Source organism: Bradysia coprophila, unplaced genomic scaffold, assembly GCF_014529535.1.
Source record: "Bradysia coprophila strain Holo2 unplaced genomic scaffold, BU_Bcop_v1 contig_151, whole genome shotgun sequence".
Lineage (NCBI taxonomy): Eukaryota > Metazoa > Arthropoda > Insecta > Diptera > Sciaridae > Bradysia > Bradysia coprophila.
In genome coordinates this window covers 7425824-7450556 of record NW_023503423.1, presented here as the reverse complement: position 1 = coordinate 7450556, position 24733 = coordinate 7425824, and the positions used below count along the sequence as shown (strand labels likewise).

Sequence of the window (24733 nt, the reverse complement as noted above, 5' to 3'; positions counted from 1 at the left end):
CACGGGGGAAAACAGTAATTTCGTACGTTTAATTCTAATGTTTTTTTTCTTCAATTAGTATCTATCAAACTAATTACTTTTTATATTCGAATCTCTTCATCCTGTCGGTAAATGATTTTTGCAGTGAAATAGATTTTTAGTGGCAATCCAGAAACTAGGTCGCTTTATAATTGGTTTGTTTTGTTCATTATTAACTGAAAGATTTAATGACAATGCTTTATAGCACTACAAGTGATCGAGGTTTTTTTGAAATCTACATTTTCGCTTTCAAATAAAAACCTAATCTCAACCCGAACGAAAATTCGCAAGTTTTTTATGTGCCTTTGTCATAATACCCTCACTATTAGCTCGTACATCGTAATCCTCGTATACCTACATCGGTATTTTCAGCGAAGGATTCGATTCAAAGATTGCTTTCAAAGTACAACCATCATATTTATCGATTCAGTTACTTATTTCGATCGAATTGATTTCAGCTCGTTGATATATAAAATCCTCATACACAAGACAGGACTTGAACAAGTATCTTACTGTAAAACTGAATCACTAAGTTGCATTTAGAGAATTATGGCATTCTTCTGACACAAACTGCATTAGTATTTCGATTTCGTCGATCTAGTTTCTGGAACTTTTTTTTTCGTTACTCGCTAGTCACTGAAGTATTTTTGTTCTTAACTTATAGTTAGATGAATCACACAATCTGACACAATAATTCACGGGTGCCAAAAAATTAATTGTTTCTATAACTTAAAGAATTGTAAACAATTCGCCGGAATCATTGGCTCTTAGTATACTTGTATTAATTAAAAGAGAACCGGTCAGGATTTTCATTTGTTTTCTCTCTCATAATTTTCGTCTCCCACGGAAACGTTTTTGGCTCCCAGATAAAAATTTCTTTTATATTTTCGGTTTTGTTACATTTAGACAAATAGATTGATTAGATTAGTGAAAGTTACTGAAATTAGATTTTTTTTAGAGTTTTGTTTAGATCTCGTGGTCAGTAAAATGAAAAAGCGAATAAAAGGTATAGACTTACTTAGAACGTTGAATGTATGTGTCTGCGGTTTTCAATGTAGATAAGAAACAAGACGTTTTGTTTAGTGATCATCTAGATCCTTTTTGTTATACATTTTCTTAGCTGAGAAAGTTCAATATTTTACTAGAACAGAAAATACAATTTTTTATCTGTAGTTTTGTAGAGGTTTTATAATAGTTAATGACAAATTGAAGTGATTTCGTTGGTCATCATCGATTTTTAATGACTCAATTTATGAATAATTCGGATCACGGTGATAAAGAATGTCAGACCCCTCCACTAAGCTGAAGTATAATGTCATTGAATTAATCTTTCACAGACAGCAAACGTATCATTAAAACAGTTATCGAATTTGTTCACATTTTTTTTCGACTCAGACTGAAATGAAGTCTGTTACTTCATTTGCTTGAACATATGAATAATAAGATTACGTGAGCTCTGTCAACCTTTATTTTTGCTCTCGTTGTCGACAGCACGGGATATAACTGCCATTACCATTACCTTGGTGGCAAGCAAAGACATTTTATGAAAAAATTTTGTCGCGTTTCAATCACTTCAGTTAAAGTCATTTTCTTCAAATATTTCATCAAATTTGTAATTTTAATACAATTCATCTCTCCCCTTAGATGTGCTACAGGCGAGGCGTGGCCGAACATTATGTTGGCTTGCCTAAAAGGAAAACCATGTGATTCGAAAGCAAAGAAAGGTGACGAAACGTGCGGATCATCAATAGCGTACGCATACTTCGTGTCATTCATTTTCTTTTGTTCATTTTTGGTAATCAACACATAACAAATTATTGTGCCCACACTCTTGACCATACTAATTGACCATTTATTTTCTGTGATAAACGAACAATTTATCTCAATCGAAACAGATGCTAAATTTATTCGTCGCTGTCATTATGGATAATTTCGATTATCTGACGAGGGATTCGAGTATACTCGGCGCTCATCATTTAGACGAATTCGTTCGAATTTGGGCCGAGTATGATCCAAATGCAACGTAAGTGAATTTTTGAATGTCGGGAACGATTAGGTCACAAATTGTACAGTTTTCGATTCACAAAGATTGGGAAACGAAAAATTGCAATTGAGGGATAGCCTGGAATCATATTGATTTTATGGTAACTCTCCGAGTTGTTTTATCGACCACTTTTATGTGTGCGTGTGTGTATGTTTGGTGTTAACACAATAAATAATTGGAACAAAATATAACACGAAATTAATCCGTTGATTATCAATTGTATGGCAGGGGTAAAATCCATTACACAGAAATGTACGATATGCTAAAAAACATCGATCCACCTTTGGGATTTGGCAACAAATGTCCGAATCGTCTCGCCTACAAGAAATTAATACGAATGAATATGCCATTGGATGCTGATGGCAGAGTTAATTTTACGACCACTCTGTTTGCACTGATTAGGGAAAATTTAAATATTAAAATGAGATCCGGTATGTGTCAACGATAGTTGAGCATGATTTTATTTGACTTGGCTGACGAAAATAAAATGTTGTCAATTTAGCTGACGAAATGGATCAAGCCGACGAAGAGCTGCGTGGTACGATAACGCACATATGGCCATTTCAAGCAAAGAAAATGTTAGATCTGCTGGTTCCACGAAATGAACATTTAAACCGGAGTAATTTAACGGTGGGAAAAATCTACGCCGGCCTCCTCATACTGGAGTCATGGCGTAACACTAGATTCGGACAGTTGGAATCGGGAATACCGGTAAATACGAACAGTTCTTTTACAGCACCAATGTTTTACAGTTTTTTTTTTCTCGTTTATTATTTTCTATTTTGTTATGAGTACAACGTCGGCGACAAAATACATGTTTTCTTTTCGGTTAAGGATGACTGTTAATGTTTATAGTTTTTTTTATATAAAAAAGGGATCGCCGATCAAATTTTATTGAGTAGAACCGGTATGATTTATAGCAATATCTTAACAATTTAGTACGTTTTGGTTGAGTTGATGTACCTTGGCTGAAATTTTTTCTGACACGCACAGCGGTTCGATTTCGTTGGCCTTTTTTTTAGGGAGAAATAACCTTTCTGAGATAGATCTTTGGATCCCTTTCCATAAAAAAATTTCAACGAATTCAAAGGACATTCGAAAAGGACGTTTGTGAGCATTTTTACCCACTTCTCTGATTCCCCCAAAATTTTAAGAATTTTTAAGAATTTCAATTTTCACCACATTTCATTGAGGGGAAAATGGCGTTGCACTTTAATTTATTTGAAAGCGGACGTCCCTTACGAAACTCTTTTCGTTTTACATCGTAAAACGGACGTTCGAATTTCGAATTAGCAACATCCCCTCCATCTTGTTCGAATTTTTCCGGTTTTTTGTACTCTCCCCCTAGACGCGAACGTTTCTTTTTAATGTCTCCGCCCTTTACTTTACTTTATTTTAATGCAAAATCCAACTAACGACAATAAAGCTCGGCTTACCAAGACTGAGCCTGGTCTATAACGAGCCAAGAACCTTCAGTCTCCATTCTCAATTTGTAGACTGCACAGACACGGTTAGTTCTAATAATTGTCGTGTCAGTTTGGCGTTAAAACAATTAAAATCCAATCAATTTCAGCAAGTACATCAACACTTTCAATAGATTGTTTCGTTAACAGATTATATTGATATATTGATAGTTAATATTGTTTCGGTGTTAGCTTTTTGTTATACGAAATTTCACAACCCACCTGTCTATTTCTTTATCCGTTCTTCTCTAAACAAAAACATAATACTGACTCTCTGCATTAATAAGCGAGTGTAATATAGCCGAGAACATTACGTAATTGAGATGAGGTATATTCAACAAATAGGGAATTGCAAATTGTTCTTCAACTATTATAATGGAAAGTTTATTTACTGTGGCTGTAGCCGTCGCATCACTTATTTACTTTGAATATGTACCTATGTTGTACCTCGAATTTATCGTGTTAATTTAAACACAACTTGTGATGATAGTCTTCAGTTATTTTAATACTGGCACAGACAGCAATTTTACCATTTAAATTGTCGGCTGATACATTAAACGATTGAAATATTTATGTGATTGATTGACCATGATCCACAATCTAAAACGTCCACTGTTCACCTTGCACATGGTAGCGGTACGTGGACAGCATTTTTTATGCAAATGATCTCTAGTTGGTGATTGCAATGAGCAGAAGTTCTAAGTCAATCTTAACTATTAGTTATATATGTATGGGTAAGCAATTCAATCGATCGTTCAAATGAACCTGAGCTTTCAGGCATTGAAATAATGCTGTCTTCCCGGGAACCAGTGGAAATTACCCGGGAATCAAAAATTAAAGATTTTTCACTCACATTTTCCGTTGATTTGTTCGGTGAAAGCTACACTTCCGGGGAAACTATTTTTTTCCGATTTTTTTTTTTCTGTTAACCTGAACTTGCGGGTTTACGCGTAATTTCTGTACGCACGATGTGTATTTTTATTCTCTCATCTTGCTGCACAAAGTTTAAACTAAATTTTAATCGATACGAAAATTAGCTACAAACAAAGGAACACAAATAAGATTAACTCCATCATTCCTCTATGCAAGCAATTTAAAATGTAATGCCTCTAGAGAGTTTCTTCGTAATTTAATTTAAGGTGAAAAAAAATATAGATTTTTTGTGATGCCAATCAAACAACTTGCTACAAAAATATGTCCGGGATTATCATTCAAATTTTATTTTATATTTTATTAGAGCAAAAATAGGTGTCGGGGAATCTCGCACACACGATCATAGTATGCGTCCTTTTACGACATGTAACGAAAAGTCATGACTGTGCGAGATTCACCACTTAGAGGTGAATCTCGCACACCATGAATTTGTGTGGTGTGCGAGATTACCCTACCCCCAAAAATATCATAGTTAGGCATATAGATCGTAGCCGAAAATCTCTTCATTGAAAAAATGGCTGATGCTATTCGCACGCGTGTGCGAATAGTTGATAACTGTACTATTTGTACACATGTTTGCGAATAGTCATTCCATTGAAAAATCTAAAAATTTCAAAGAAATATCAAAATCCCTCTTCATTAGATTTTTACAAATTTTTTTATTTTCTTTTGTTTCTGTCACCTTAACTATCTATTGTACAATTTTACGCCCATTATTTTTCAGGCAAAAGATGCAAGCAATAATAGTCCTACGGCCAGACAGCCGGTATATTTCAATTTTATTTTTCAATTTCTATTTTACCAAATAAACTTTTATCGAAAGCAAAATAATTTCTTTAGTCATTTAGTGGTTTGAAATATTTCTGAAATCGTAGTTGAGTGAATATAACAAACAGAAAATATTTTCTTTTCATTTCTCAATCTTAAAAAAAAATCTTCGGAGTCCATATGAATTGGATTTAAACAAAATTGAAACAATTAAGAAATGTGATTCTTTCAAAAAACAAAAACAAAAAACTGTTGAACTATATTCCGAGGGTTTTTCTCTGTAGCAAATAGTTCATTCCTATTTAATGTAATGCATCTTTTGATCAATCTAGTCTTTTGCATTCTTCATACCTTATAATGCCTCCATTGAAAATAACTCCTAGAACGGCTAACAATCCATCCTTATTGTCGCTCCATTTTCATTCTCTTAGACTTTTCTTCCTATATTTAATAGTACAATGAGATTCAACATAAAGGTTAGACTTTTTCGCTTCTACTTCAACTGATCAATTTGCACTATTTTCATAAATCAAAGTGCCGCGTGTTCTCATTTTACTGTACGAGTATGAACACATCAAAACGACCAGCTGATGAAAAAGCATAAATGTGTAACCTTTATGATGAATTTGATTTATTTTTTCTGTTTTTAAGTTTCATTTTACGTTTAGATGATAGTTTGAGCCAGGGTCGGTTTTAGGAGAAAGTACTAGTTTTAACACATGCGTTAAATGAACATTTCCGATTTCAGTACAGATGTGTGGATATTTTAATGAAATATGACACTGGCTCTTGCAGAGAATCTATCCACTGCATTCTTTCGATTTTAAATTTTTTATTTAATTTTTACTCATCCAGGCATATCGAGAAACGTCGGTTTAGCATTTGAAAGATTATTTTGTTGACAATTTATTCTTTCTAAATCTTTTCATTGGCATATTTCACTAATTGACTTTACTAACATTTCAAAAATTTACAAAATAACTTTGTTGCGAAACCTTGTTGGCTCCATACATACAACTTCTTATCTAACATATGATTAGTGGCTATGGTCGTCTTGGGCTATAATAGCTAGGCACTAGGCATTAAAATAGACTAGAATTAATCGCCAACGCCACCAAAATTATTTTTGAATGACGAATAACGTTGATATAGCAACACATTTTCTTGCTTAACCAGTGATATCCTGTAACCACAAAAAGCGTTTCAATTTTCGTATTGTATGGATCATGGAGCCAATAAAATATTTCGCCTGTGCATTGAGCAAACAATTTATTTCTTATCAATAGGAAAGCATTAACGACATCATTCATAAAGTATGGCACAACGTGACGACTATTTGCATCTGTTTCTATCACATTTAAAACCATATATTGCATCTCTTTCGCACGCGTGACATAAAACCTTACCTTACTTTATGAATGATCCCAAATTGATTGCATATTATACTCTCCTCAATTTTGGCGCTGTACCTTAAATGACAGTTTTTTTTGACAGTAAACCAATAATTTTACAACAAATTGTGACTATTTTTGTTAATAGAATTACAGACAACATCAAATCTATTACTTCTTTCATTTAAAGTTTGATGCAAATCTTGTACTCCTTTCGTTTCAACATGAGTTTTGTTATATAAGAAAAGACTAGCTATAGCTTATCGCTTATTTTTGCTGTCGATTCGATGTCTCTAACAGATGACTTACTGAAATGGCAAATAAGTGTCATTCCAGGTACATCGCCTTCAAGATTACGCCTTCTCGGCCCTTATTAGTATTAGAGGAAACAGAGGAATAGAATAGAGGATAGGATATAGAGTAGACAATAGAATAGCCTCAAAATTTGATCATAGACAAAAAAGAAATCAATTGGTAAATAAAAATCCATTAGATTAAGACATAAAACATAAATAGATTATATTAACAATGAAAGAACATATATTTGTCCTATATTTAAATTGCAATTTTAAGCTTGGTAGATCGAGCTTTTCAGAGTGTTTCATTCAATTTTTTGTCTTCTTTTCGTTTGTTTTTTTTTTATTATTAAACATTGTTGAACTGTAATTTCTATATTTTTAATACAATTTGTTGATATATAGTAGGTTTTGCCACTTTTATACAATTTGTTCATTGTTCGCATTCAACAATAATTTAGTTTAAATTTTGTAATTGATTTTCAATTCGTTTTTTTTATAACTTTTCGCATAAAATCAATTTACCAATTTTCTAATCAATCCAATCAATTAGTTAGAGTTTTTCCACTTTTAGTAGATTTTTATTCTGTAAATATTTTTTTTATCTACCATTCGTATCAGCCGTATTTTATATAACTTCTTTACTGCACGTTGTTTTGTTTAAATTTTGGACAAAAATTTTATCTTTAAACATTTTACCATTTTTAACTGAATAGCATTTTGAATAAACATATTCGCATGCAGTTTTTGAAGATTACCAGTTTTATTGCTCTATATAAGTTTTCAAAATAAAGAAATGATTAAAAGGATGTAAAATTTAAAAACGTGAACAAGACTGTGCTACAAATAATAATCACTTGCATTGCTGTACACACATAATCGGTTTTGATCTTATTAAGATATAAAATGAATCATCAAAAATACAGAAGACGTCAGCGAGATTTAGACATGAATTTAAATTGCTTCAGCTGTTTTTCAGTTGACACGCTTATACAAACGAAAATGCTTGCGATAAGTCCTTATACTCTTTTACCTCCACCACTCGCGTGTAACTGTTTTACCTGTATAAACAAACAAGTATATAAACAGTTTTGTTTGTATGACTGGAGCAGCAGTAAAACAGCTGAAACACATTTTTGTCTCAATTTCACTGACATCAAAAACCACACTTCTACTAATACTGTATACGTAAGACTTTTGAATGCCAACCCCAAAGGCTTCTAAATGTTGTGTCGAAACAAAACAAGATACCACGACACGAGTTCGAGCTGACTTTCATGCACTATATTGATCCTTTATCTATTGCATGAAACGATGGTATGTTAAGATCCGATTCCGGTGGAGGTATTTTAATCGGTTAAACCGAGTGTCAAAAATCTTTTTATTTCCAAGTGAGCATAGAGCCTGGTATGTTTGTACGTTCCTAAAACTTTCCAACTTGGAACTACGGTGCTTTTATTCTAACATAAGGAATTCAGAGGCATCCTTGGGTCTAAGATTTAATCATTACCAACCGCATGAGAGAATTCGGTTCTTTAACATAGAAGAGAAATGCATTTTGTTGCAGCTAAGAAAAAGAAATAGAAGAACAACTTTTAAGGTTACGAAAGGTAACAATGCAACTCAGTTTTCTCGCCTTAGTTAACAATGTACCTGACTATTGTAGCACAGTCAGTTGATTTAAATAAGTGAAATAAAATTGAATAAAAGCGGCATGCGAATAACACATTAACCAATTGATAAATTCTCACCAAATTGTTCTAATTTTTTCATTAAATTACATTCGCTTCAATAAACTACTCTTGCTTCTGCAACAAATCATAAACCAAACACAAAACCTGTGTACCTTCTACATCTACTGTGTAAATCTATTGCGGAATAATTAAAAAAAAAACTCACACTGCACCAAAAACCACAAAATAATCAATTCAAATCATCAAAATCGCAACAAAAAAAAATCGTTTCGTGCTCCTACTGCGACAAATGCCAAAAACAATTAGAAACAGTCGTTTTTCAATTGTTTACTCGATATGGCGGCCATGGAAAAAACAAATTCAAGAGCTAATTCCATGAGTATTGATGGTAATAACGCGGATGGCGTAAGTTCTCAAACGCATTTGCTGCAAGGACATCAGCAGGGCGGTTCTGGAAATGATGAACGGTCTAGTTTATCGACGTTGGCCAGACGCAACACACGTAACCGGTCGTTAAGGTAAGAGTGGTTTCGCTGTGGGAATTGGAGTGGAAAACAGACAAATCTAAGGTTTCTGACAAAAATTTTCATTTTCGAAAACAATAAACAGAATCAGTAAAAGTTTTCAGATAGTTGTTATCCACTCCATTCTGTGATCACATGTTTTTTTTTGTTGCTGCAAAGAATATTGTGCAAGAAGTTTTGTGGCAATCTTTTTGGACATATTTTTCAATTTGAATATCGCTTGGTTAATTCGATTGGCGATGAGTACGCAATTATCTAGTGTTATCCAATGAGGAACTATTTTAAAAATCTCAAATTTCTCAAAAGAATATTAAATACAGAAAGGATGCGTGTCTCATTAGTGAATTATAATAAAAATGAAATCACATTGATTCATTAGATTCGATAGGCTGACATGACGATTATTTTCCTTCTTGAGTATTGAAACGAAATTCAATCATTAAAATTTCATTTTTCTTATAATTCGCTAATTGGGTCCCCTTTCTGCATTCAGATATTTTAAAAAATAGTCCTTGCTTCCAAAGAAGACAGGCCTTAGCAAATAAAAATCCTGGATGCTATCAAAATATCTCAATTTTCGAGTTAACCAAACGAATGCAACTGAAAATTCAACTTTGGTTTTGGCATCAATTTATTTTCACTTCTTTTTGTATGTTCTTTTTCAGGAGCAAAAAGGTGATGTTACAGCCGGTAATGTAGATTAACTTTAAGTTGTAAGAACTAAGCGTGAACTAAATGTCTAAATATTCTCGTAAATATTAAATGTAACCCCGAATTATTAGGTAAAGAAATGTTAATTGAAAGCCAAAAAATTGAAAAGAAAAAAGAAACGTTTTACCAAATTATATTATATCTACCTACACGTTCCTATAGGGCTTAATAATTGTTTTTAATTTTACATAGAAATTTCACAATTTATTGCGTTAATTTTTATAGTAAATACTTTCCATTGTGTAATTTGATTATGATACCTTTTGAAAACCATTCGATATCAATGTTGTGTAGTTTTGAGTTCTAAGAGAGCATAGGTAACTTAAAAAGCAGGAGGTCAAATAAGGTCTGACTGCTCTATAAAGTTTCAATTTTTTTAAGTTGATATTAGACCTTTAAAACGTCCTATGAATATATTTTAAAAATTCAAAACACCTAGGCAGGTATAAAGAAGATAGAGACGAGCAGAGCAGGCTGTAAAAAAACCCGACCAGAACACGGCCCGATTCTCCTTTATCGACTTACCGGCTGTCGAAAATTTGATTCGGTTCTGATTTTCTCGGGATACAACTTGGGATTTAATAATTCAATTCGGATCAGGTTCCTATCGGGTTTCATTTCCTTCGGGTTCAGGATTTTGGGTTTAGAAAATTCAATTCAGGTCAGGTTTCTTAAAACTTCAACGCGCTCATCTCTAAACCTGACCTTTTCCAACCAATGTCTTTTAAAAACACTTTTGATCATAGAAGACTTTCCTGTCTTTGAAAACTTCAAATCACTTTAACAAAACTTTTTATTCTATTACCTGTTATCTCATTCAAAGTCCTGCTACCAGAGTCACTGTCAATATTATCTGCATCAAGAGAACCATTAGGATACTTGTGAAAATCAATTCAAAGTGGCAGTTGCAGAAATATCTAGAAAATGAAAAAACTCACTCAACTAATTGAGATTTCCTAACTTTAAAGACTATTTTCCGTGCACCGACAATTTACATTGCTTGGTTTTGATATTTTGGATGTAACATGAGAATATCGAACATATTGAATATCGAACATGAACTTCGAAAAAAAATGGAAATTATTTAGGATTTTAGAGGCATGGATACTTCGCTGAAATCTGAGTCTATATTTGGGCGTTTCGTGTTGTACTTTCCTTGATATCTTTTTACAAAAATTTAAGACCAATTAAAAATATATTTGTGGCAGTTTGACCAGTTCTAACCATTTGTGGTGGTCATTGTGACAATCGACAGTCGTCTAACATTTTTCAAAAACGATTTTCGAAAAAAGATATCAAAATCAAACAAAAACCCACACGCCCTAATGTAGCCTTATCAACAAAGCATCCATTCCTCTTAAGAGGCATCGGTGCTTTGCTGAAAAGCATACATTAGGGCGTATTTTAAATACTGTATTTTAGTTTACTTTTGATGAAATCTTTCCATCAGAATCCTTTTTGAAAAATGTACGACCGCGATTCCGACCACGAATGTGTTAGCTTTCAACAGAAAATACATTTGGTTGTAGAAATTTGACCGGCTCTGAGAAACGTGAGCAGTTTATGAAAATTTCGTTAAGCTGCTCACTTTTCTCAGAGCTGGTGAAAGGACTACAACCAAATGTACTTTCTGTTAAAAGCTAACACATTCGTGGTCAGCATTACGGTCGTACATTTTTGAAAAAGGATTCTGATGAAAAGATATCATCAAAAATGAAATATGACAACACAAATGTAGGCTACAATTTTAGCTAAGTACCGGTGCCTCTTAACATTAGTCAGATCTCACGTCTAACGATAGAACAACTTCTTTACAGTCACACCTGAATTCAGTGAATGAAATCTTAATTTCTGCACAATTTTAGATAAAGTTTTAGCGAAAACAATTTGATTAATAGGTTCTTTAAAATAAATTTCTCAGGTATGTCGGTAGGTGATATATTTATAAATGTAGAGCAGAATTTACGAAACAAAAAATCTATTTTAATTATACAACAAAAATATGTTTAGTAGAATAGATTTCTAGGTTTAATACTAAATAAAATAAAACTAAATAATGTCCGGGTAAGTAAAGAATTCAAATCCGACGACCTGCATATATATAATGGACATTTGATAGGAGAAGAACATCGCCATAAAACAAAGACAATTAATTTTTAAAAAAATTAGTTGTAATTCGCATGTAAAGAGCCAATTTCCTTATTTTTTTTGTAACAAAATTTTTTTTCTTTCAACTTTTAAAGCACATTTGAGTTGCATGTTCTTGTAAGATATTTTTGTCACTTGCATGACTAATACTTCAATTATTTTAACTATTTTTGGTTTGCAATTTTTACTCAATTCTCACTTAGTAGTGCACGAAAGACTTTTTGTTTCATTACAAACTCTGTGATGATTCTTCAATAAAACCGAATTCCCAATCACAACACTCAATCGATACCGAAAAATTGATTGGAAAGTTTTGTTGATGATTCACCACAGATAACGAAAATATAGGACAAAGATGCGTATTTTAAATGATCGAAATGATGTCTTAAGCATTCTCTGTTAATAAGATCAACCTAAAATCATTCTATCGAAATCATTTGCATTTTGATCGGATCTTTGTTTCGTTTTAAATTTATGCCGTTTATTCGTACCGGATATAGATATTGGATATAAATGATGTGGAGTCACGGCGTCCGTCGTTGGAATCATTAACCGGAGATGGACATCTTCATCCGGGTTATCCACATAATGCCCACCGTCGATCACCTAGCCTAAGGTGAATTTAATTATTTCAAAATCTCTGTTCCTTCTCTTTCTCTCTCTCTCAATACTTTCACTTAATATTTAATCAAATTTTCTCTTCCGCACAGACGATCAGGATCACCGTTAGTGAGAACGCCAAGTCCTCGACGACGTGCCCATCATCCACATCACGATATTGGATTTTCTGATACCGTGTCGAATGTGGTTGAAATCGTGAAAGAAGAGCGTGGCATCCGAAGTCATCGACATATGCCACATTCACGATTTCCCCGGGGTGAGTATATCACTGATAGAAATATATAAGCGAGCACAGGTCGGATTGACTTAGTTCAGAAATTGTATTCACCATGTCACAGTAATAATGTTCGTGTAGTGTATGTGAATCACATTTTAATTGTAAATTCTGGTTCGTCGATAACTTTTTTCTTAGTGGAATTGCCTAACAAAACAGAAATTCTTTTGTTTACATCTGAATAGTTAAATGCAGAAACGGGATGTGTCAAATTAGTGAATTACAATAAAAATGAAATCTTATTCATTCGGCTTCGTTCTCTTTTTTAAATGTATCAAAAAGAACTTCAACTGGCATCGTCAGCCTCTTTGAAGAGGAGCTAAATGAATGGAATTTCTTTTTTCTTATAATTCGCTAATGTGACATGTTCTTTAACTCTTAATATTCTTTTCGTTCTTTACGGTATTGTCTCTTTATTCAGTCGCTGTAAGTTATTTCTATTAATAAATTTCATGATTACTCTAGCTTAAAAATTCTCTAATCTCACACGTGTCAGGTGAAGTGATTTGGAAATATTTGTTCATTCCGCTTATGATTCGCTAGACGTGTACATACAGTCGTTATTTACATGAGAATGGATAAAATGTAGATAAGTCCAGTCTTCGTAAGAAGTTTGTTGATCTGAGGTCAACAGTCACACGAAGACTTGACTTTTCATTTTTATACCGGAGTTTTGCTATGGATTTTACATGCCCTAAAAACCAATTCTCTTGTTTTACCTAGTGATGTAATAGTAATAAGACATTCTCGACACTAGGAAACTCAAAAGCATATAAAAAAGTAAGACAACCGACTGAAGCGACTGATGTAATTGATTTTGGTGATTCATCACCAAAAATGATCTAACATAATAGACTCATCAAATGTTCAAACCAGGCGAAATATTACTTCTATTGCTTGTTTGAAATTCGTTAGACTAACTTCGAACAAGATCTATCACGAAAACTTTTTTTTTTTAAATAATTATTAACTCACAGTCAATAATCACATCCTTCATGTACAAAAATTATGTGTCGTATTTGTGAATTTGTGTTAATCTTTGAGTATACCTACAAGTTGTGTTCTAATGTGTTTTCGTTAAGTATACGTTTTTGTTTTGTTTAATTTTCAAGTTTTCAACAATTTCATATATGCCCATTTCATTAGTGGTCGTCTAGTGTATTTTTAAATTTCATGTACAGTTTAAGAACACTAAGGAGCTACAAGCATTCCTTGTTATTCATTCCACAATCCACCCACATGCAATATCAACATTGTTATATGTACAAAAATACGTGGATATTGCATGTGGAGCAAATTGAATCAATAACACTGGCAATATAACTTCTTAAACTTGGTTACTGTAATTTCTTTTCAATTTTATTTTGTTATATATTTCGGAGTATTGTTAAACTAAGCTCAAATAAACTTTTTACGTGGGTATCTATAGTTCGGTTTATTCGACATCGTTCCACACAGATGCGCCGAATTTCAGTTGGGGCCAAAAAATTTTTTAGAAAAGCTATTACAAAATTTAAATTTGCCAGCATCTCTCGTACATAACTTAGCGCGCGTGGTTCACATCAGTCTCAAACAAACGAAAAGAGAGACGCTTCAGAAACACCTATGTGTGGAATGAACAAAATGTAAAATGTGGAACGAATGAAACAAACAGAATCCACAAAAATTAAAAAGTTATCTTGAGCATAGTTTAATCACTAGTTTTCCAAATGTAGATGAAACGTGATTATCATTAAAATACGAACATCAACAAGTCTAGCCTTGGCGCCGTAAATTTTTATTTATAGTTTTCCATTAATTACTAATATTATACTTAACGTTTCTATACTGTCGATCAATCAATTTTTGATAATTAAAGTTATAGTCCGTGTGACTTTTAGTTAGTTCAATACCAAACAAAATCTTTGTCGATAGTCGAAAATAAATTTTAATTACGAATAAGTAGAGTAAATCATTAGGGCGGTTTGTTACATTACCAGTCAACTGACTAATTATTTTTTAAAGGAAAGTCGACTTAACAGAAAATAGACTTTTGAAATTGTTGTGAGATACACAAAACTTTTTATTTCCATTAAGATACCGTGAAGACGTTGCAGAGAATGTTTACATACGAATTTGTGTAAGGCTGTCTACTGATCATGCAAGACAACAACTCAAATTTTCGAATTTTGCACTTGTCTTTTGCAACAATAGAGGGGTAATCACTCTTGGGAATTTTATCAGATTTTATGAAAAAAATGAGAAATTATTACCCCTTCACCCATCGTTCATCATTTCGGTCCAAGTAATCGAAATCGGAAGTATAAGAGGAGGTTGCCCAAACTAAAATGATCAAAAATTGGGTTCTTTGAATTTTATCAAGTAATAGATTCGTCACAAAATTTCTTGAATCTATTTTTTCCATTTTTCAATTTTTCAATAAGTACATCAACGCTTAACAAAAACTTTGCGGAAAAAGCTACCTATAACTCTCATCGTACTGACGTACAACACAACTTTCACTATATCCTTGAACCATATCTGTTATCGCCTGTACTTTGCTTAAGGCCATCATTCTGGCACACTTCAATGACCGAAGACCAATTTAGATTTACCCAATACGACTGAATGTTATCGATAGACAGCTTTTCTTTGCTTTATATAGAAAAATAATTTCACTAGATTCTTGTCTAACATTTCAATAGATAGTTTAAGTCAAGTTAAAAATTTTAACTGGTTAACAGTTGAAGCGTTTCAATTCTTTTCTTTTCTGTTTACGTTCACCTTATCTCTCCTATTTTTTATTTCTCCAATATGTTTCTCTTCAATAATATCTAGGTTCTTGGTCAGCGTCGACAAGTCCAGCTCGGTCACCATCGCCCAATCGGTATCCACATGGTGGTGGAAATCATCGAAGACGGAATTACCTGCAAAATCCAGCATACGGTACAACAAGTCTATGTCAAAGGTCACGTTCGCCGAGTCCCGCTCGACTATTGGAGATTCGTGAAAGAGATAGACTTGCTGATGAAATGGGTACATTTGACGAGTCATTGGTTTTCTTTTATTATTATTTTCATTTTGTTTTCGTTTTATTTTTTGGGAAACAATTTCGGTTATTTTGCTTCGTTTTTTTTTCTCACCACTATCTCTGCAGTAATTGCATGTTATGCTCTTATCACTTACATTTCTTATTTGAATGTAAGTCTGCATGAATTTTGTAAAATAAAAGAAACTCAATGGTGATATAAGTGGACAATCAACCATGGTTCAAAAATCTATTTTGAATTTGGAATTTTTGAATAATTTTGTTTGCTGTACATACGACGATTTAACCACTGACTAACCCACTGACTCTACGTACTGACAAACGCATCTTGTGAAATCTTTAAGCTTGAAAAATTCTAATTTCTTTTGGACGATGTAGACATTTTCCCGCATCTCGTTTTTATGACAATCGTCTCTGATTTTTTTCTATTGTCCGACTGAAGGTGGTCATCATCAGCATAGTTATCCAGTTCTAGTAGCACGCAGAGGACAAGGAAGACGATTACCGCCAACTCCATGTAAACCATCGACGTTACAATTGAAGCCAACTAATATTAATTTCCCGAAACTTAATGCCAGTCCAACACATGTAAGTAACGATAAGTAACGACACCCTTGGATGATTCAGTTTTAGAATTTAAATTATATCTGGGGAAAAATGATATGCGGATTTTCTACCTCGAGAACTGATTGCTTTTAGTGATACAAACGGAAATCATAAACATTTTCGATCGATTATTTTTAGACTCATCACTCCACACCTCACAGTGTTCACTCGTTGCCACATTCCCGTGATTTTGGACGAGATCACAAAGATATGTATTATAGTAGCAGAGATCGTGACCGAGATCGTGAACGAATGCGTGAACGGACGCGAGATTATGACTTGAGATATGAATACCGAGACCGGGAACGAGAATTACTCGAACGTGAATTAGAACGGGAAAGGTACGATGATAATGACAGATCGTGTCAAGTATTTTAATCGAAAATAAATCTTGCATTCAGTTTGATCCAGAGATTGGAGTACCACGCACCATTGTCTTTCGAACAGGCGTTAGCTATGGGACGTACCGGTCGTGTGTTACCATCGCCAGTTTTGAACGGATACAAGCCAAAGGGTTTGCATGCAAGACACTCCGATTCGGACGAAGATGAAGATTGGTGCTAGCAAAGACTAAATCGACGCAAAGGTCGACGACGTGAACAGATTTGGGTATAGCATTTGGATTCGGTTCGATAGTAGTTGGTTTGGTGTTTTCGTTTAATTTGAAACTATTATCAGAGTTGTGGGGCTCCATTATTTGACTGGAAAGGACAAATCAGTTGGTTTCACCAGGTTCATTCAACCATGAAAGGTAAATGTAAAGCTGAGCCGTTTTTTTAGATCTTCTAAAAACGGAAATAGTTCGGAAAAGGTCTCAACTTGATTGTATGGAAAACCTTCCAAATATTTTGCTGTCAGATCTTTCTTTTAAAACTTTTTCGTACACAAAATCTTCTACTTCATTATTTTAACAAACGGTTTGATTAACAATCCCAGCGACCTCAATCATCAAATATGACAATAGAATTTCAGCTGGAGCGGGTAACTTAATTTCGTCGTCGCTGACGATGCAGAGAGGTGTCGTTTGTAAAAGGTTTTAAAGATCTATCGCCCATTGTACCCATACTTTACACTGAATTAAAGAAATAATTAAACGGAAATGCCAACACTCATAAACAGACGAATGTTTAAATTTTGTAAATAATTTTTAAAGGAAGGACGGAAAAATCTCTAGTTAATTAAATGTAGTACAATCCTCTGTTGATACGTTATGAAAATTGTCATACCAGTCACAATGTAAATTAATTTATAAATTGAGTTGAGCCAGATCCGGCGTCCGGACATGTTAAATATCGGGAATGTGTTATGAAGAAAGAAAAATCTAGAGTTTTATCGCATAATTATGTATATTGTTTCGTCTTTGTTGAATTTGTGTCTCGTTTCGGTTAGGTTTAAATACTCAGAACTTTATATTTTAGCAAATTAACAGTAGATAACAGGACTGGGCTGATGTGTACAATTGGTATGGTTAATCCTTCTGGAAATCTGGTGGAAAAATCAAGCCATTTTTCACAGTTAAGTAGAAATTCAAAGTTGAAAGGTTTTCGTGCGAACATAAGGTAGTTGATCTGTGGCGAACCCGTGTTATGTACAATACTGTACAAACGAATTATAACCCAAAAAAGTTCTATACATACCTATGGTGGAAAAGCTATGGCCGATTCCAGATAAAAGTTGACAAATATTTTCAATTTGACATTTCAATAATTCTGTCAAAATGATGTAAACATATGGTAGTGACGTCACACATTATTTATATTTTGTTTACATTCTGACAGGTTCCTTTAATCAAGCAGTCAATGTGTCTATGATAAACTGAAACCGAATCTTTAGTAGATGCAAATATTTTGTGCAGCAGTTTTCATCCAATTGAGGCATTCCGTAAACATTCCACGTTCAACATTACAACATTTGAATGAAACGTTCCGCGATTCAAGATTCACTGAAACGTTCCACGATCCACTGAAACGTTTCACGTTCAACTGAAACGTTCCACGATCCACTGAAACGTTCCACTTTCAACTGAAGTGTTCCACGTTCAACTGAAACGTTTCACGTTCAACTGAAACGTTTCACGTTCAATTGAAACGTTTCACGTTCAACTGAAACGTTTCACGTTCAACTGAAACGTTTCACGTTCAACTGAAACGTTTCACGTTCAACTGAAACGTTTCACGTTCAACTGAAACGTTTCACGTTCAACTGAAACGTTTCACGTTCAACTGAAACGTTTCACGTTCAACTGAAACGTTTCACGTTCAACTGAAACGTTTCACGTTCAACTGAAACGTTTCACGTTCAACTGAAACGTTTCACGTTCAACTGAAACGTTTCACGTTCAACTGAAACCTTTCAACTGAGACGTTTCACGTTCTATACTGAAACGTTCCACCATCCAATGAAACGTCACAGGATCCACTGAAACGTTCCACCATCCAATGAAACGTCACAGGATCCACTGAAACGTTGCACGATCCACTGAAAAGTTTCACGATCCACTGAAACGTTCTACGATCCACTGAAAGGTTCCACGATCCACTGAAAGGTTCCACAATCCACTGAAAGGTTCCACGTTCCGATTAAACGTTCCATGTTTATATTAAACGTTTTTATGAAGAAAAAAATTCTATGTCTGAAACATATGGAATAGATCCGAGGCGAAGCCGAGCCCAATAACCACACAAAATTCGATAAAAAGAAAGATTTTCGATCCGCAAGCATTTACGTAAAAGTGTTAGCGTTCTTTCACATTTTGCGGTCGAAACATACATAGCTATGCTGCCTACAAAATATGTAGTACAAATACTGAATGTTTAGTGAACAAAATCTAGCTACCCAATTCACACAGCCCATGCCAGATCAGTAGATAAAATGACAAAATCGTGAAGAGAATAATCAAATGAAAATAGTAAATTTGTTTTGATATAAATTTTATTATTGGATTATTGCAACACGAACGGAGAGAAATTGAAAAGATTTTTTTTTTCTTATTTTATGTACAAATTGAAGATAATATATTTACAGACAAATATATATATAAATAGTGACACCCTATAATGGAATCGAGTAATATGTTTTTCTATTTAAACATTTTTATTAAAAAATAAATTTAAAAAAATCACAAAAAAAAGAAATTTATTGTAAAGTTAAGAAGAGACGACGAAAAAAATCGTCAACAACTAGCCCGATTTTACTAATTTTTTTTGAATATATAGATTTCAGCGTATATTAAAGGATGAATATAAAGAAAAACCTGCCTTCGATCATTAAAAAAAAATATTTAAATGAAAAAAAGTTTAAAAAAAGTTAGAATTAAAGTAAACGAACTCGTTACAAAACAATTTATATAAAAAAAACAACAGAGAATTTTGAAATCTTGTACTGTACATATAGAACAAAAAACAATTTAATTAATGACAAAAATATAACAAAGAAAAAACCCTGTAAACTCACACTCCCTCGAAACTTTATTCACAGTAAAAATAATAAAATAAAATCGTCTAGCAAATTTCATAAAAAAATAAATAAATTTTTAAATAAAAATGTAAAAAAAAAATCTTGATAAATGAAGAACGAGAAGAAATTCTCATTTTTTGACTAAAAAAAAAACTAAAAAAAAGACAACAGAAACTCTTAGATAAAGAATATATAAAAAAACAAAATTGTAAACTGAAACTTAATAGTTAAGGAATGTTATGTGAATGCATGTGATAAACCAAAGTAAAAAAAACCCAAATAATCTTGAGAACGAGTGAATTAATATAATGAATCAAATATGAGCTTTTTCAATTGACTTGTTTTTCGATAAGTAAATTGTGCGCGTAATTATGCTTTTAATTAGTATACAACCAAAGCAGTGCGGAAAAGACACAACTGCATGATTCAATTCAAAAAAATGAGTTCAAGTTTTTATTTATTAAAAGAAATTAAACAATTAGACCAATGAATTGTCACTTCGGGACGCTTACGCCAATCGCTATTGTGTTATAAGCAAAAGCAAATTAATTCGACCAACAAAAACAAAAAGACTTTTAAAGCTAAAGTTTCCGTTCTTTGTTCAAACTATCGCGATCTGTCTGATTAATATGCAATTGATTTGCTCTTTTCGTGAATATATTTCGTGCAACATTTAGATTAGGCGCTTTCGGCCCTGGCTTACATGCACTCTGCACCTTTTTCTACATTGAAAAAAAAGTGGAGCATTTGTTAAAATGTGTCCTTTTTGTGCCAAGTGTGCTACTTTCCACTTATTTTTTTTGGTTTTTAATAGATTTCAACTTAGGAGACATTAAAAAGAAATTCTAAAAAATTAACTTCTATCATTGGAATTAATATAAATGATGTATCGTTTAGGACTACAACAGTTGACTATACACCGCAATGAGACTAAAGTAAATTTTTACATATCTCGTAATAAGACCCGCAAAGGTTTTGAATTAATTAATTAGGATCGTTCCTTTAACCTTCGATTCAAAGGGAACGGTAGGGAGTCTTCATGAAAATTGTATCGTTTTCCATAGTCGATGTTTGCACTGCGAGGAAACTAAGGCATATGTGGTTATTCCATAAAATTGCATGAGCTAACATCTGCTGTCTTGTTTTGACAGACTTATTGATAAGTCTCGTTAGAGAAATGGTTCTCTGGCTTGACTATGTTATTTTACATGGTTTGTTACCCATGTCTGTATCACATCAGTGTGTCAGCTTTTGATTATTTTTTGTGAGTTTCTTTCGACGCAATCTGGATAAATTTGAAAACTTTTCTCACATTCGCATTCGACGAAAATGTAAATACATTTTTCTGTGATATGAAACAAACCAAAAAAAAAGAAAAAAAATAAAAGAAGAAGAAAATGAAATTTAGAAGAAGATGCAATTTTTATCAATTTATATAAACCAAATTTCATGTGAATAAATATAGAAGACTATTATCATTGATAGATGGCGCGAGTTTAAACCATTGATCTATATACATACAAAAAGAAAAGAAAGGAAAAACTCAAAGACGAAAAACTAAAAAATTGACAAAATCCTAAATTGAATGTCGTAACTCGTGAATATAAAATTTAATAAATAAAAACTCATGTACACATTTCTGTTAAATTGTATTAAGCATTAACTGTAAACGTTTTTTCTCGAACAGAAATTCTTATCATAGACCGAAAAAAAGAGACAAAAGTTACAAGAATATTACATTCACCAGAACTCTCGGAACCATGTTACTATTTATCATGAAGAAGAAAACGAACTGAATGGGAACCGTACAGCAGAAGTTTCCTATTTCAATTGAACCTTTTACAGACGGCAAGCATACAAACAGTTACCCACTGTTATACCTGCTTCTTCCACTATTCTCCTTTACTTGACCCAACAGTACCGAGCTTACAACATTCCAATAATTAACAAAAATTTCAAGAATTGTTTTTTTATTCGAAGAATTGATTGTACCAACCACATGTCTGGTTTTTGTAATTCCTAAAATCACTAAAACGTCATGTAAAATGATCGTCATAACGACCGGACTGTAATGTAGAATTCGCAGGCTCAAGTTCGAAGGTACTTCACAGACATACCAACCAGGGCCTATTTTTGGAAATTTTTTCCAAAATTTTAAAAAATTGCCAATAATTTCCAAAAAAAACTGCGAACGTCCAAAATCTGAATTTTTCCATAATTTCGACCGTCTTTGGCAACTCCTGAGCTCAGCCTTGTGTTTTGGTCGGCTCTCAATGATTTTGTTTGATAATTGACGCTCGACTTCATTTGTAAGCTGATAGTGTCAAGAATCAAACAAAATCATTGAAATGATGGAAAAATTCAGTTTTCGGACGTTCTCAGTTTTTGGAAATTTTTGGCATTTTTTTTAGAAATTTTAGAAAAAATGTACAAAAAAAATCAAAAAATAGGCCTTGGTACCAACAGTATTGGTAGAAAAGAACATTTTTCGACAGATTGAAATCTTTTACTTCATTTTAATATATATTTTCTTATGTAAACCGGCATGCTGCTTTGACTGCAGCTCTCTCATCTGTCGTTAATACACGTTACCACGTTTAGAGCACGTGACCCTTCAGAGACTAGATGTGATATTGTGTTCCGAAATGATTGGTTGATTCTACATGGTATGAGTGTAATGCCATAGACCATTCAACGAATTTAGAATTTTCAAATTTGCCATTTCGTAAGTGGCATATTTTATTAATATGGCTCTGTTGTAGTTTTCAGTGAAAAACTTTCCGAAACAACCGCATTCAGTTATGATGACAAGGATGGTGCTTTTGTAGCCGCCAGGGTAGACTAGTACCCCATTTATTATTACAAATTCAGTAAGACAGTCTCCATCTCTGTTGCGTTATCTGTTTCATGATAAAATGGTTATTCGAATGATCCGGTTGCAATGGAAAAAGTCGAATGCGATTAATAATGCCCATCCAATAAGCAACATTTTGATACAAAAATAAATAAATAATTCTACATATTGAAAACTCTAACTCAATAAACAAGCAACAACAGTCCAACAGTGTTTTCTTTTCGTTACTTTTTTATTAACAATAAATAGATAAGACAACACTCACATAATAAATCTAAAATTTGAAATTAAAAGTAAAAAAAATCAATAAAAAAAGTCATAGAACGTTCTACCCCATCTCGAATTATAAAATGGAAATTTTTTAATTATAACAAGTCATGTGCTTACAGATTGTTGTATCCTATAGATAATACTCGTTCGTGCGTATCGATTATTTTTTTCTTGTAATAATTAACATATCCAATCCACCATCAATTTGTGAAATGAGAAATTACCTAACATTTTTTTTGGATACTCTTGTAAACGAAATAGTTAAACAAATGAAATAGATTTTAAAAAAATGGGATCTCTATATTCGTCCCCCAAACAATTTTACTTCGACAATATAAATTTATGAAACGATGTTCTATACAAGACAAGAAAAAAGAAACGACAACCCTATATAACACAAACATTTATACAATTCCACAATTTCGACTTTATATAATGAAATAATTGAAAGAAAAATGAAAATTAGTCTCGTTTTCATTCTAATTGCAGTCAGACGTTTTTCGAAAATATAATCAACTTTTACTGATATAATAACAGCATTCACTTCACTCATATAAATAAAAAACGTTAAAAAAATTTTGTTCGGTTTTCTTTTCAGAAATGAAGGACATTGTATATATAAAGGCAAAGTTACATAGGAAAGATCTCTGTTTTTATTTAAATTAAAATTCAAAACAAATAGACATTTTTGACAACAGATTTTAGAATATATATACCGGTTATTGATTGATTGCATTTATTAACTAAGTACATTACAAAGATAAATTAAATTTATTAAGTCATGTCATCGCTTTCGAAGCCGTTTTTTTAAAAAGAAAATAAAAGAAAAATTATTAAAGCAAAGAGTACAAACAGTTTTCTATCTAGCTAAAATTAGATTTGTCTCCGATGGAACGCCGTCGTGCTATTTCTAAAGTGTTTTGATAGGATGGATTCTTTTCACAGAGAGGTAAGTGGAAAATCGTGTGCCATGATAGTGATAGTGATTCTCAGAAATTTTCTTAGATATAGAATCATTTTTCGTCACCAAAGAAGACGTCGGTGCATTATTTTAACAAAATGACTTAAGACTCTATCTCGTGGTTCTCAAGATTCCGGTGGTCCATGCGATTCTCGTGGTTCACGCGATTCTCGTGATCCACGCGTAAAAATTCTTCATATATACCTGGAGCCTATGGTATTTTGAGTCCCTCATATGGTCATATAATTCTCTTGGGTACTAAAGGGTGCCCATGAATACGAGCGACAAAAAATGTTCTACGATTTTCCTGGAAAATGCATATTGGGGCATGCCAGACAAAAGGGAAATCGAAAAATGATCGCTTTTTGTCGTGATAAGCCCACGACCTGAAATTGGTGTCATTCGATGCCCACGGACCCTAATAAACATAAAAACACCCGCCAGACAAAATTCAGTCGGAACTGTGAGCTGCCAGACAAAATGAAAAGCCCAACATGGCCGATTTTTGTCGTGATGACCCCATGATCTGAAAGTGGTGTCATTCGATGCCCACAGACCCCAACGAACAAAAAAACTATCGCCAGACAAAATTCAGTGAGAACTGTGAGCCGCCAGACAAAAAGAAAACTTGAAAAATCACTTTTTCCATCGTGATGTTACATGACCGAAATTT

General features: G+C 33.1%; 1 protein-coding gene across 3 annotated transcripts in view; it reads left to right on the top strand.

The window, feature by feature from the left end:
• LOC119074772 (voltage-dependent calcium channel type A subunit alpha-1) overlaps nt 1–23678 on the top strand; it is a 99700-nt gene extending 76022 nt beyond the window's left edge. For 2 of the 3 annotated variants that reach the window (XM_037181046.1, XM_037181045.1), the window contains 10 exons: nt 1663–1813; nt 1914–2041; nt 2291–2493; nt 2565–2773; nt 12491–12606; nt 12701–12867; nt 15703–15900; nt 16356–16501; nt 16658–16860; nt 16921–23678. In XM_037181046.1, coding sequence (XP_037036941.1) covers nt 1663–1813; nt 1914–2041; nt 2291–2493; nt 2565–2773; nt 12491–12606; nt 12701–12867; nt 15703–15900; nt 16356–16501; nt 16658–16860; nt 16921–17083 — 1684 coding nt within the window. In that variant the 3' untranslated portion in view covers nt 17084–23678. Of the gene's footprint in view, nt 1–1662; nt 1814–1913; nt 2042–2290; nt 2494–2564; nt 2774–5182; nt 5225–8913; nt 9126–9796; nt 9822–12490; nt 12607–12700; nt 12868–15702; nt 15901–16355; nt 16502–16657; nt 16861–16920 lie in introns of all 3 variants that reach the window. The other variant, XM_037181044.1, reaches the window with a different exon arrangement.
• The last annotated feature ends 1055 nt before the right edge of the window (nt 23679–24733 follow it).